Raw genomic sequence first — 15034 nt, 5'->3', positions numbered from 1 at the left:
TGGGGAAAGTGACAGCGATGAGTGAGGAAGCAATGGCAGAGCCCGTGGTAGAAGAAATTCCCCAGATTGTGGAAAATGTTACAGAAGCTGCCGCAAATGCCACAGCCCGAGTACCATCTACCCCTGAGGGGATGGCACTGGCCTATGGAAGTCTCATTGTAATGGCATTAGTCCCAATATTCTTCGGTTCTTTCCGATCGGTGAAACATCAGCAGCAGCAGAAGGTAAACATCTGTCGAATGGACGCGGTATATTAAAAATAAAATGTATTATTAAATCCTCGTTGTTGCTCATGTGTGGCATTTTTTTATGTTTTTACGAGGGTGAATCATGTTGGTGATATGGAAATAAGATTTGAAAATATTGTGATTGTGAATCTTTGTTGACGTCACTCCAAGATATTCCAGCATGTGTATTGTGTAGTGTCTCAAAGAAGCAGCGTTAATTTGGACATGTACGTTTACCTATTATTGTAACTAGACCTGGTAGTCAGTTTGCCAGTTAAGACTTACCTGTACAAGTGTAGCATAGAAATTGGATACATGATCCATCTACACATCATTAACTTTTAAGTAATTTAGGTTCAAAAGGTTGATCTATCAATGAGCTGATTAATTCTTATATATGAATTTAGAGGTGGAATGTTAATGAAATCAAGTGACATGATTGACTGAATAGAAATAGTTTCTGAAATAAAAGTTGAATATCTAGTTTGTTGACATTGCTCACAGATTATGTAGGAAAACTTGACATATGGAACTGATTTTTCAGCATAATGTCGTCATTATGTTGTAGGTACCGTACCCAATGTAAGCCTAGATAGAAAAGTACTTAAGTTGTGTTAAGATTCAAATTCATGAAGTGGATCTAACCTGAACAGAATGAGGGTAAATGTTTGTTAAATGGGTAAAATTTTACTTTCGACCATTGTTGGAATATAGCAATACAAAATTAAATAGTAATTTTGTAAATTAAAATGTATGAACGTAATATGCAATTTTGTGTGCGGAAATGAAAATAAAAAAAAGTTGCTAAAACAGATTTCTTGTAACGAAGTCGTGTACTAAGAATGGTACGCCATGTTTGTTATGGTAGATTCCGACGTCGGAGAAATGAAAGGACGATACATTTGTCTAAGCTAAAGTAAACTAACCTAACCTAACCGGTAAAATTTTACTTTCGACCATTGGAGGAATATAGCCATACAAAAGCTGAGAGAGTGGTTGAAAAGCCCGCCAACGTCTCTCACGATGACGACGACGACGACCAGCCGGGTGATATCTAATTTGCAGGTAATGATTTATTAAACACAGGTTAGGTTAGGTTAGTTTAGTTTAGACAAATTTATCGTCCTTTCATTTCTCTGACGTCGGCATCTACCATAACAAACATGGCGTACCATTCGTCGTACACGACTTCGATACTTAAGAAATCTGTTTTAGCAACTTTTTTATTTTCATTTCCGCACACAAAATTGCATATTTCGTTCATACATTTTAATTTACAAAATTACTATTTAATTTTGTATTGCTATATTCCTACAATGGTCGAAAGTAAAATTTTACCGTTAAATGTCCCTAATCTACTACATTTTTGGCAAGTTAACATAAGAATGAAGGAGACTGCAAGAGATCATAAGGCCTACACTAGGCAGTTCCATGACCATTACCGCCTGTCATCCCCATCCATAAAGTTGTCTAACCATTTCTTAAAATAACCGATAGTTTCAGCGCTCACTACATGGTTACTAAGTCTATTCCATTCATTGACGACCCTATTAGTAAACCAATTCTTTACTATTTCCTTCTTAAATCTAAATTTGTCCAATTTAAATCCATTACTGCAAGTACTGCCCTGTTGTCTTAATATGATGACCTTGTTTGCATCACCCTTGATAAAGCCTTTGATCCTCTTGAACACCCCTATTAGATCACCCGCATTCTGTGTCTTTCTAGAGAGTGCAAGTTAAGGTGCCTCAGCCTCTCTTCATAAGGTAAATTTCTGAGCCCATATATCATTTTGGTCATTCTCCTCTGTTATCTGATATTTTAGGAAATATGACATAACTATCAATTCAAGCAGCCTTTGGGTGCTTTCAGTCTTTCCTTCATTTCAGATGATTCCTATTTTGCCATAAACAAGGCAATCATTTGTGTCAATTGTATATTGAATTTATGAGGAATACTTTTCCTTGGGACCATATTTGGTGTTGTTTTCCAAATGAAGCAATAGAAGTCCCATTTCACTTCCTAAGGGCACTTTGTTACAAGAGATGGTCTACTGGTGGTAATGTAGGACTTGGAAAATTGGGTAATCCTAGTCAGGCTCCACTTTGTTGCAGTACAAATTGTGAGAGATGTGGACAGAGTCGTGCAGTTCTAGGGATGTAATTTTGCCTAGTAGGAATGGAATGGTGATTAGTGACCGATTCTAATGGTGTTTGGTTTCATTGACAATAGGAATTATGTTCATAGTAGATTAAGTAAATGAAAATGAGAGTATCATTGTTGAAATATGAACAGTATGCCTTTGTTGGGTGCTTTGGTGGATTGTAACAGATTTCACTTAAATATTATTCCATAGTTGAGCAGCCTTCTTCCTCGTATCTTGTGTGATGCATTGGCTGGTGTATTTCCACAGGTCCAGAAGCAGCCAGATCCAGCCTTATGGCTTATTCTTATGTAAATTATTAATATATTTAGTTGAAAAAGCCAGGTTTTCTACTGTATTATGATGAGATTAAAGGTCATTTGAAATTAGGAAGTGACATTAATCCTGTTGTCTTGTTTTACTGATTTTTTCTTAGGTTTGGAAGGTCTTGTTCCATTCATGGTAGGGTGTCACAGAATGGGGCCGAGTACCAGACGGTATCAGAGAGGAGATACAGGAGTTACAGGATCAAGAGCAGAGGAAGGATTATGTAACACTGCAAGGAATGATGGAATTGAATCTAAATTAAAGTTTTTCTTTATCACTATTGGGGTCATACTGATGGGTTATTTGAATCATAAAGGATTTTTCAGAAGTAATATTATGAATGCACAGGATAGAAAGACACTTCTTCAGGAGGTACACAAACATAAGCAGTTGAGGTTTAGTGATGTTTATTTGCACAGAAATTTAACCTTCTCACAGTGGCAGGAACTTTGCAGCAGATGTGCCACCCAGAGGGGTTCATTAGAGGGTGCTGCTGCTGCAACATAAATTGCCGTTTCAGTAAACTCTTAAGCCAGAATATACCAAGTACCTTTTCTTTTTTAAACCAGAATATGCCAAGTACTTTTTCTTCCTTGTTTTTTGTACATGTAAATGTAAATTTACTTTTGAACAAAGTTAATCATGTTCTTTCCCGTTGGATTACAATATATCGGTGATTGCTATTAGTGAGACCTGGTTAATTTCTGTTGTGTCCGATGTTTGTTTAACTCTCCCTCATTATGTATTGGTTTGTAAAGATGTTACATGAGGTGTTGCAAAGCATGGGGTTTGTCTCTGTGTTAAGAACAGCTTTAAGTTTCAAAATTATGGTTGAGGTTCCTAATACATTAGTTGCATTTCTTCCAGATTACTCCGTATACTTTGTTTCTGTTTATCATCCTCCATCATACTTGGTTGTTGACAATGACATCGTGTAAACTTCCCCCTTTGAATTTTGTTTAGGTAAAGAAATAATATTGGTTGGAGACTTAACTTACCATTGATAAAGTGGAATAATGATTTGATATGCTAGGGACTCTCACCTACTGATCTTATTTTTTTAGAATTTATTTAATTTTCTTGAAATTACACAGTGGGTTCATGTGTTCACTTGTTACAGTTCAGGTAACACTTGATCTGATACTTTCCAGTGAGGAAAACCGAGTGATTGATTTTCAGATATTACCTCCATTTCCAAATTATGGACACTCACCAGTTGCATATATTTACTACAGGATCCACATTTGATTGATGATTCCTAGGTTTAGGTTCTGGACTAAAGGCAATTACACTGATAAATCATCATCTATCACTGATTATACATACATATACCAAAGGGTTTTTTCCCCCCTTATAAAAGAGGTAGCCAAAAAACAAAGACATAAAAAAAACACACTCACCCATTCTATCCCTGTCATACTCCACTCCCCTCCACCCTCTTATCTTGGCCTAATCACTGATTCTGATTATGAATTTTGTCATCTAGATGTTGATGCTATATATACAATCTTCCTTGATTGTGCATTTCTTGGTAGCAGAGTATGTACTTGTTTCCACCAGGCTTCACAGCAGTTCTCCCTGGCCAGTCAGGCCTCCTTCAGTTCTGAAACAAAGAATATGCTTCTTATGGAGTCGTTATAAAAGTTCTGTCGCACCTAGGTAGTAATGCAGCTAAGGCCAGAGAGGCTTTACAACAGTTTTTGCATATTAATTACCAATGCAAAACTTTTGCTATTAGGAAACTGAATTTGAACATTCCTTGGTCAATAATATGATGCATAACATCAAACTTTTTCATGCCTACATTAGGAATAAAGAGGTGGCTAGGGTGGGTGTTGGACCCTTGAAATCTCATGAAGGGCAGGTGGTTAATGACCCTGTTACTGTGGTTGATATGTTTCCTCCAGCTTTTACACCTGTGTATATGCATGCTAGGTGATCTTGATATTACACAAGAATTTATGGTGAAAGCTGTTGGTCAGTTGGATTCCATCTCAACCATGGGCCCAGATGAGCTCCACCCATATTTTGTAAAGGCATGTATAGAACAGTTACTCTGTTTACTGAAGCTTATCTTTCTAAAAAAAAATATTCGATGAATCATCTATTAGTGATGTGGAATAGCTTCAGTTGTGCCAGTTTTTAAGAAGGGTTCTCATGCAAACCCACTTATGTACAGACCAGTATCCTTAACTTTATTGCTTATAAGACTTGGGAGAGAATCATGGATAAACTGCATGACTACATTTGGGATAACAGCTTGTTATCTCACGACCAGTACGGATTTCGCCCCGGAAGGTCTACAGAAAATCAACTATTCCTCACTTACAATGATGGTACCTTTGCATTGGATGATGGAAAGGCTACTGACTTGATTTTATTTGATTATACCAAGGTTTTTTATATGGAATCACAACATCCTGCTGGACAAATTGGTAACACTGGGGATTACAGGAAAGGAATTGCTTTGGGTTAAAGACTTCCTTACTGATCTTGTGATAAATGTTGTGGTGACACGTGTTAAGAACTTGACCAAGCAAGTGACCAGTGGTCATTTAGGATCAACTCTGCCCATCTACTCTACCAAGTCAGCCCGCTGTGACATACTCGTTTGTTTGTCTTCATTTTTTTGCCTCGGACTCATTGCACTATCACTATTTATGAATTTTCTTCAAATGAGTGACACTAATTACAACTTTTCTTCAAATGCTAGTGACAAGCCTATAGGCAATTCACTCAATGAATCTCAGTCGATCTTGCATTTTCGGTTGGCAGCCCTGCTTACCCTGCTGAGGTGGCTGAAAATATAGTTATATTTCTTCAGTTAGCTCAGTGACTATAAGAGTTACATGGATTTCATGTACATCTAGGGATGAAACAGTGTGTGTATTGATAATAAACTCAAATTCCACCAACAAGTATACAATATAGTACACAAGGCAGGTATTCTTAGATCCACTGTGAATCATGGTGTTTCTTTCATGCTTCCCATTTTCACCACACATGTACATCCTCTACTGTAATATACATCTTCCATTTGGAGTTTGGGTTATGTAGGTATTGTTAGACATTTAGTCAGTACAAACAAGATGGACAAGAGAAATTCATGGGCTTGAGGGCTTGAACTACTCTGTGCCTAAAAATCCTGAAGTTGTACTCAGTCTAGGGTAGATTACTGTCACTATTATCAAGTATTGGCAAATTTTCCATGGTCAATTGTCAATTTCTCAGGATGACTTCTTTCCTTGTCCCTTGTTGAGTAGCACAAGGTGTCATGATTTTAAAATTGCTCACACTAGAACACAGCTGAAGGTTTGGAAAAGATTCTTTAGTTTAAAGTGCATTGACCTGTGGAATGCATTGCCTGTAAAAATACTGTTGTATTTAAGCATGGCCTTGCATGTGATTGGTGATTTGCTCTTTCATCCTGTCTCATTTATGCTTGTCTCTTCTTAAACACTGTACAACATTTGCTATCATGGACTTTTGTAGACGCACTATAGTTCTTACCTGACACCCTGTATCCCACTTACTCCAGTTATCAGAAGTAGTGCAAAATGAACATCATTACTTTATGAGTAGGGATTTTAAACTAACATGTAGGAATGATGTGTTGTTCTGGTCCATAAGAGCAATGCAAAATGGTCCCTAAAGTATTTACTACTTGTGTAATTAGTGTCATAGTACAGGGTGTATGTATGTGTGTACTATTACATGTATATGCATGTGTGTATTATCATTTGTTATATTGATGCATACTTTAATTCACAGGCAACAGGGGAGAAGGTTGACACCATGACATCCCGAGATGCTGCAATGTTTCCTCTCATTGCATCATGTGCCCTCTTTGGCCTCTACGTGGTTTTCACAGTAAGCACTTTGTTCATAGCTACACCTACTTGATAGAATTGTTACATTTGGTTCACAACATTATGCACATACTGGAGTGCACTGCCCAGAACTTGCACAAGACGGTTGGAGAATCATTTCTCTGAGTGATCTATGAGTAAATTCAGTGGCTATGGGCTGATTTCATATGGGCACAAGTCTAACAAGAGAGATACGAGTTGTGGATTGCATGATCAGTTGCATGTACTCTCACTTGAAGGTTATGGGAAGTTCCCTCCTACTGTATGTGTATAAAGTGCATACTAAATTCATGGAGACAGGGTTCCATATTTGTAATTCTTTAAGGTGAATAGAAAAGAATTGTTGGTTTGTGTTGATAACCTGTAATGTTGAGTGATTGGTTGTGAATTTCAGATCTTCTCCAAAGAATACATCAACCTCCTGCTCACGTCGTACTTCTTCTTCCTCGGTGTTATGTCGCTATCCCATGTATTCAGGTATTTATTTAGGTTTTGTTTGTGTTTGTTTTTTGTCTTGATCTGGTAACAGTCTTTAACAGTTTTTTACATGTGTTACCAAATAATTTTAGCTTTGGGATGGGTTGGTTCAAAGTGGGATCTCGTTTGAATAAGATTTCATTCTGTCAGTTTTTTTCTTAGTTTGAATGAGATGGTCTGACATTAGTCAGAACATAACATGTTGGAGGGGGTTTTGGTGGTAAAACATGGATGGTTTCTTCTGGTTTATTGCTGAGCCTAATATGTTCTGATACAATCTTGGTCTGGCAGCTCCGAATAAAACTTTGGAGGTGCCAGATCTTCCTAGCTAAATGAAATAATTACAAAAACTGGGAGTGTCTTACGAGTAGGTGCCCAATAGAAAAAATGCAGTAGGGTGGCACATTTGTGATGCCAGCCTGTAGAACATCTTGACCTCTGACCCTGACTTGAGTGAGACTTCATGTTGTTTGGGATGATCTGGCAGATGTATGGGAGTGAAGGTCACTTCGTGACCGAGCTCAGCTGCGGGTCTGAGAGGCCTCGCGAAATGAAAGGCCCCGTTGTCTCTTCATGATGGAGAGATGGTGGAGGGAAAGAAATCATCTGCCTCGTGGAGGGAAAGAAATCATCTACCGCCTCACAAACATTCATTAGCATGTACCAAAAGGGCCCTTTTCCCTCTTATAAGGGGGATAGCCAGCCAAGTCAAAGCATACACCTACTCTTCACCTATCTAAAACCCATTCATCACACCCTATCATCTAAGCACTTCATGGATGATTGGTCATCCCTGTTCCTTGCCATACTGCTCAGGTCATAGGGAATGCAGCAAGATATAACACCACAGCAGGGCTCAACAGCTGGTGCTGGTTTACCAATTCCACATCATTATAGTGATCCCTCTCCATCCACTTGTTAAAATATGGAGCAGACAAGCATCCCTATAAGCCATATCATTCAGTCTCTATTCATCCCCATCATTTGCACTCTTCTTTGCTCAACAAACATTCTGAACAAAAGAAGTGCAAAAAATGGAATAAATGGAGAGAGCTTGTGATTGGATGAAAAAATTACATGGTAGGAGTAAGCGGAGGTCTTTTGGCCCTGCTGTGGAGGAGCAGTCTCATTCTATTGCTTTTGAACCAAGCTGTGGGACATAAAACATGTATGGCCTTGTATCCTCAATGAGTGTCAGGTAGGTGTACACTTTGGCTTTGGCATCCCACTATCAAGGGGGGGGGGGAGGTTCCTTTGGTATGTATATGCATCTTTCTAAATGTTTACTTGCACACCTGCAATTTATCATATTATTCCAACAAGAGCACCTCATCCAGAGACCTTGTGGTTTGGTTTTTTCCCCAATGTCTTCAATAAAACATGGCTCCTTCTTTTGCTCATGACTGTCCTCCTTTCCCTCAATTCTTGTTTTTCACCATTCTTTTATGTATTAAAAACGTGTTTGTAACTGGTTTTATCCATTTATTGGCTGGTGACATAACCCCACACTCACAGAACATGGAGTACACTAGCATTTCTTCCTGAAGAGATCTCTGGGAGGACTTGAACCATTGATGACTGCTGTGGGGCCACAGGTTAAGGGTTGGAGGAACTTGTTGCAATAGTTGGTTGAATATCTCCTTTCATATTCATGTGTACCTTACTTTCCTCATGCATTCATAATGCATGAAGTGTTCTTTTGTTTTATTTAGAAAGAATTGACCAGTTTTGTCATGCACACCACAGTATTGTGATATTTGTGGGTGTATTGTGTTGAATTGCCTGGTTGAAGAGAATTTGGAAAATATAATTTTCTTGTCTGTCTTCTCTTCCACAGCCCGATTATCTCTGGATTGGTACCCTCATCAGTGCCGTATGAATCTTATCATCTGCAACTCAGCAAAGGAGAAAAGGAGAAAAAAGAATATATTATCAATTATGCATTTTCGTCTTATGATCTGATTTGCCTCCTTGTCTGTACTGTACTTGGAGTGTGGTACTTGATAAAGAAGGTGAATCTTGTTTTTCATGTACAGTCAGATGATATTGAAAACTTAATTTCGTGTGGCCATGAAATTTTTATCACATGAATGAAAATTATGTTCATAGTAATTAGTTGATTGTATGTTGGATTATGTCATTTAGCCACATGAAACTGTACTAATTAGATTTGTTTTGCAGCACTGGGTTGCCAACAATTTGTTAGGTCTTGCCTTTGCCATCAATGGTGTGGAGCTACTTCACCTGAACAACATCCAAACAGGAGCTCTACTGCTTGCAGGCCTCTTTGTGTACGACATCTTTTGGGTGTTTGGTACCAACGTCATGGTCACAGTAGCAAAGTCTTTTGAAGCGCCAATTAAACGTGAGTTTCTTGATATATGTATATATTATTCATCTCTTTCCTGGTCTTACCTCGCATGACAGGCAAACGTCCATATTGATACATGTAAAGAGTTTCTTTCTACCTTGTGTACTTGTAAGTTATATTTTGTTATTGTGCGTTTTGATTGTCTAGTATCTACATTTAGCTATTGTTTTGGCTTATGTTAGACATGTCTTAAGTGTAGAATTTTAGCTTAATTTTTTCAAATAAGTTGACTACTATATTTTCATCACGCATACAAAGCACCAGCCAGAATAGAATCTAGAGTACATTATTACAGTGAAAGGATTTTAGTACAGGTCTTGGTACTTTTTTCTGTTGGGTTCGGGGGGGAAGTTGTTCTATGCTTTATTGCTGGTAGTGGATATATCTTCCTCCCTCACATAGGGAAATTTAAGACATGCTTTACTTTTCTATCAAGCTTTTGAAGATACAACTCGTTCTGTACAAAATAACTAATGCTTATAAGATTTTTTTTCCTTTTCTGAGTTACTAAACATTTGAGCTTCCATTCTTGTGTAAATGAAAATTCAACATTGAAATTCTTTGCATTGTTAGGGTCATGAATATATTGAAATATTGGCAGACAAAGATTGTGATGCCAACATAGGCACTCTTCATATCATGATGGATGGCTCCAGTGTTGGGAGTGCACATGCAGTCATATAGTATTTTGCCCATTTAAACTGCACTTTTTAGAACTTTGGCTGGTAAGGATTTATTTCATGTTCACCCCTTCCTTCCTGCCTGCCTGCCAAACCCATGACACACAAGCACCCTTTGCCTGTAGGACATTGTTCATGAAAACAGAATGGTTTTATTCAGTCTGTCGGCTGATGAAACAATGTCTTCTATTCCCATTTTGTCCAGTGGTCTTCCCTCAAGATTTGTTGGAGAAGGGCATGGAAGCAGATAACTTTGCCATGCTTGGCCTTGGAGACATAGTCATCCCTGGTATCTTCATAGCTCTCCTCCTTCGCTTTGATCACAGGTATATTTAGTTTTTGTTTTACGATTATCTTCTCCCAAACTCGTACTAGAAATAATGCATCTTGTATACTATTGTTTTCTTGTTGGAAATTTACTGCAGAACCTGCTTATGATAATTGCCCCTTCTGTGCTTCGTAAAGCTTCATAACCTTTTATATGATAAAAATTTGATTGCAACTTATAGAAATTCCCCCTTGTTTAGGTGGTATGGTTCAAATGTCTCCTTCAACTGCCAATAGATTCCAGTTTTTTATCCATGTAATCAAGAATTATACCATATACTGCGAATGGAGGGTGATGCCTTCTAGCTTAACTGTAGTATCAAACTCCAAACAAACTTGAAAAGTAATTGCTTGTCTTTTTTTGAAAGGCTATTTGATTCTCAGAATGATTCTGGAGTCCACATATTTGATCCTTCACCTTTGTTGTAAATTTGTCAGCCTGAACCGTGGCAGCAACACCTACTTCAAGACCACGTTTGCTGCCTACCTGGTAGGTCTCCTTATGACCATCTTCGTAATGCACGTCTTCAAACACGCTCAGCCAGCCCTCTTGTACCTGGTGCCCCTGTGCCTTGGAGCTCCATCGATGCTGGCCCTCATCAAGGGAGATTTTTCAACAATGCTGAAGTAAGTCTGATTGTGCATGAAGTCTTTGGTATATGTATGTTCATATTTTCAGTTACATGTAGTTTATACATATACCAAAGGCTTTTTTCACCCTTACAAGGGATGTAGCCAAAAAATAAAGGCATAAAATCCACTCCCTCCCATTCCATCCCCACATAATCCACTCCCGTTCACCACCCTTCTTCCCTCATATCTTGGTTCTTCCTGGATGATAGGTCATCCCTGCATCTCGCCCACAGCCCTGGGTCAGAAGCAATGTCACAAGACAGCACATCCACAGCAAGGCTGCTTCATTTAATTGGCAACCCCCCTCTCCATCCCCTCTTGCAGAAAAAGAGAAGACGGGGAGAAATCCCTTTGGGGTGTGTCAAAATATTTTTCACACGTACTTCACTCCAACCCCTGCCCACTCCCTTTCAGGCATCACTCCCTCCACCTCTGCCTTCCCCATTCTTTCCATGTGTCCAAACCATCCTAATACTCTTTCGTCAACCCGATCTCTCTACTTACTTTCTACTCCCACTATCCTCCTCACCTCCTCAATTTTCACTCAATCCAGCCTAGTAACCCCTTCCATATTTCTCAGGCATTTCATCCCAAATACATTTATATTCTTCCTCTCTTATGTTTTTCTCTCATTCATTTCATCTCAAGCACATTAAAACATCTCTGCCTCTCTTAACTTTAAAGTCTCTGCCTCATACAATGTCGTCTGCATGATCACCCCTTCATATAATCTCCCCTATGTATCCATTCCCAAATGCCTATTTCTCATGACACTTTTTAATTCCCCCAGGGTACTTGCTCCTCTCAATCTACAGTTTACCTCCACTTCTCCCTTTCCTGCCACATGTGACCCCAAATACCCAAAAATATACATTTCCTCCAATTTCTCTTGTGTAAGACTTCCAACTCTGCCATCCTCTCCCCTTGTACATCTTGTCATACATACATACATATACCAAGGCTTTTTCCCCCTTACAAGGGAGGTAGCCAAAAAGGAAAAGGCATAAAATCATTCCCACCCATTCCATCCCTGAATACACTCCACACCCCTCCACCCTCCCTCTCATCTTAGCACCTCCTGGATAACGGGTCATCCCTGCATCTTGTCCACTGCCGTGGGTCAAAAGCAGTGTCGCAAGACACAGCACACCCACAGCAAGGCTGCTTCATTAAATCGGCGACCCCCTTCTCCGTCCCCCCCCTCTCCCATCCTTCCTCAACAGACATTCCCCTCTTCCCCAAAGCCCCCTTCACCCCATCCATCCACCTCATCCTAGGACGTCCCTTCATGTTCACTCCCTCCACATCTGCCTCCCATACCTCTTTTACTAGTCTTTCTTCACTCATTCTTTCCATGTGTCACATCTTGTCACCTTTTACCTCCAACTTTCTCCTATCACACACTTTCCCAAATTCTGTCATGAACTGCCTCAATCCCCACTTTGACCCTGCCACAAGTGTAGTGTTGTCAGCAAGCAACAGCTGGCTCACCTCCCACTTTTCTCCATTTTCTGTAACAATCTCCAGTCATCTGCCCATTACCCTCTCATTTACCTCCTGCATCATCCCATCTACGTACACACTGAACAGCCGCAGCAACACAACACAGCACTGATGCAGCCCGACTGTTACCCCAAACAAGCTCTGTTTCTATTCCCAATTCTAAGACAGGCTCTGCTACTCTCATAAAGATTCTTGACTACCCTTAACAAAATTCCCCCAATCCCATATATGCAACACTTCCCACAATACACTGTCTACCCTGTCATATCAAAATCATAAAGGCCCCAAAAAACATCTTTAGCTAAAGCTTTCTCACAGATCTGTCTTTTTTTGTTGTAGGAAGAATTTATGTACGAGGTAGTATTCTTCCATAAATCTTTCCTCTGATTAAATTTCCAACAAATATAGAAGGAAAGTCTTAGATCTGGAAGGTAGTATTTGAAGTTATTTTAGTGATTGCTTTATTTTCAAATTATCATGTTGGGTTCTTTATTCAGGTATGAAGACCATCCTTCAGAAGAGGAAGATGCAGGAACTGAAGATGAAAAAGCTGACAGTAAGAAGAAGGAAACAAGAAAAGATAAATAGATTTGCTTATGATACTTGATCCATCATGTTTACGAGTAACATCTGGTTGTATACGGAAGCTGTGTCATTGTGTCTTCTCAATTACAATGTTATTCTATTGAGTACTGGAATTATTTCCATCTGAATTGATCTGTAAATTTTGTATATCGGTATATACATATGCTATTTGTACACACACACACACAATTTCACATTTCTTTCTCAATTGGAAATCAAACTAAGAATTATTTCTAGCTTTTTTTGGGCTTCTGCTTTCTTTCCCTTGAATGACAGGGAGAAGTCTGTTTGTTCCTTACAAGTAAAGGGGAAAACTTTGCATTCCCCAAAGTTAAGGGATAAACCATATTCCCTTCAAATGAAGGGGAAAATCTGTGTTCCCTGCAGGTGAAAATAAGGTGGTCTGAACACCTTCAGGTGAGAGATAGAGAGAGGCTCCACTCATCCCAGATGGAAGAGTGAAGTGGTGTACAGTACTTACCTTTGTGGGAGATGTCCACTCCATCAGATTTAGATATCTCCACAGCTGTGAAAAAAGCAAGTTCCTGTAGAACAAAAATTTGTCTTCATGTGAAGGGTGATGCTTCAAAGATTACTCCTCCCACTTCCAAGTGATGGGGGTTGTAAACCCAACTACAAATTTACTCGGAGAAGAAATGTGTGTGGCAATTTTTGTCCTGAAATGAGGGCAGAAATCTTCTACCTATTTGCTTACCATTGTTCACTTTATTTTCAATTGTTTTTATTTTTACCAATGGAATTTGATGGCACTGTCAAATTGACGAGACTTGTTCCCTGCGAAAACTTGCTTGTTCAGATGGTCTTTCAATTTGTCTCTCTCCTATGTGATCTGTGTGTATGACTGTGAGATGACCATTATTTTGTATTTCTGTAATATTTACCCAGATAATCTTGCTGATATTTTTATATGGTTTTCATGAGTTTTGCAGTTGTTCCATCCGATCACCATTATTATTCATTTAACGTCTGGAAATATGACTTAATATGATTGCTGTACTTGTACATTGTGTGTTTATAGAGACATACTCGTGATGTTGAACAATCTAAATGGAATGAAAGTTGAATGTCATGCAGAAAGAGCTAGAAAAGAAATTTTGAGAAGTACGAAAGTTGAATGAGGTATAGATGATTCATTCAAATGTGTTAGAATGAAAGATGTATAATATATAATTTTGGAAGAGGAAGATCCAAGACACCAACTACAAGATAGAAACTAGAATGAGGTGCATGCAAACAAGTGGAGGAGACTGTGGAGCTTGTGCAAACCATCAGTGGGTATGGCTAGATTGCAAGGAATATTGTCAGGCAAGGGGTATGTGGTTATCTTTTACATGAAAAGCACAAGATATAATTTAACGTTGCTTATAATTCATAAGTGAAAGGGATCAGGTCTGATGTGTGAGAGTAGTTCAATTGGTGAGGATGTATGATTGCATAAACATTTTTATTCAAAAGAATGCAAGGTAATTTTGTAAGTCAAAATTATTAGATAATTTATATTTTTTTCAAGAGGTGCGGATACAACCATAAATGTTGATATACTGTTGTCATTGTATTAAATTATACAAGACCTACAATAGTTTTCTTTTCTAACCGTATGTTACCATTCATGACATTTACAAACTGCTTCCCAGTAAAGAGTGCCATGGAACTTGCAAAACAAGGTATGAACAACAAAGCAAGATGGCCATATTACACAAGAAAATTAATTAGAAAGCTGACTTAACTGTTACTATCCATAGATTGAACCAAAGAAAACCTCACAAATCTATATACTACGGTTTTTTTTCCCTCTTACAAGCTCCTTACAAACTGATCCCTCTAAAACTACTACACTCACATTTGTCCCCTTTTCCCTTGTAAATCAGAAC

At 38.6% G+C, this 15034-nt stretch overlaps 1 protein-coding gene across 1 annotated transcript; it reads left to right on the top strand.

Moving 5' to 3' along the window:
* On the top strand, positions 1-14740 carry LOC143035210 (signal peptide peptidase). The gene is made up of 8 exons (XM_076201938.1): positions 1-224; positions 6469-6567; positions 6961-7043; positions 8881-9055; positions 9225-9408; positions 10300-10420; positions 10860-11048; positions 13055-14740. Exons 1-8 carry the CDS (start codon positions 18-20, stop codon positions 13143-13145), a joined length of 1149 nt encoding a protein of 382 aa, XP_076058053.1. The 5' UTR covers positions 1-17; the 3' UTR covers positions 13146-14740.
* Positions 14741-15034: the final 294 nt, after the last annotated feature.

The sequence above is a fragment of the Oratosquilla oratoria genome, chromosome 18 (assembly GCF_046742065.1).
Source record: "Oratosquilla oratoria isolate Oo_2021 chromosome 18, ASM4674206v1, whole genome shotgun sequence".
In the NCBI taxonomy this organism is placed as follows: Eukaryota; Metazoa; Arthropoda; class Malacostraca; order Stomatopoda; family Squillidae; genus Oratosquilla; species Oratosquilla oratoria.
This window is presented reverse-complemented; position numbering and strand designations above follow the sequence as displayed.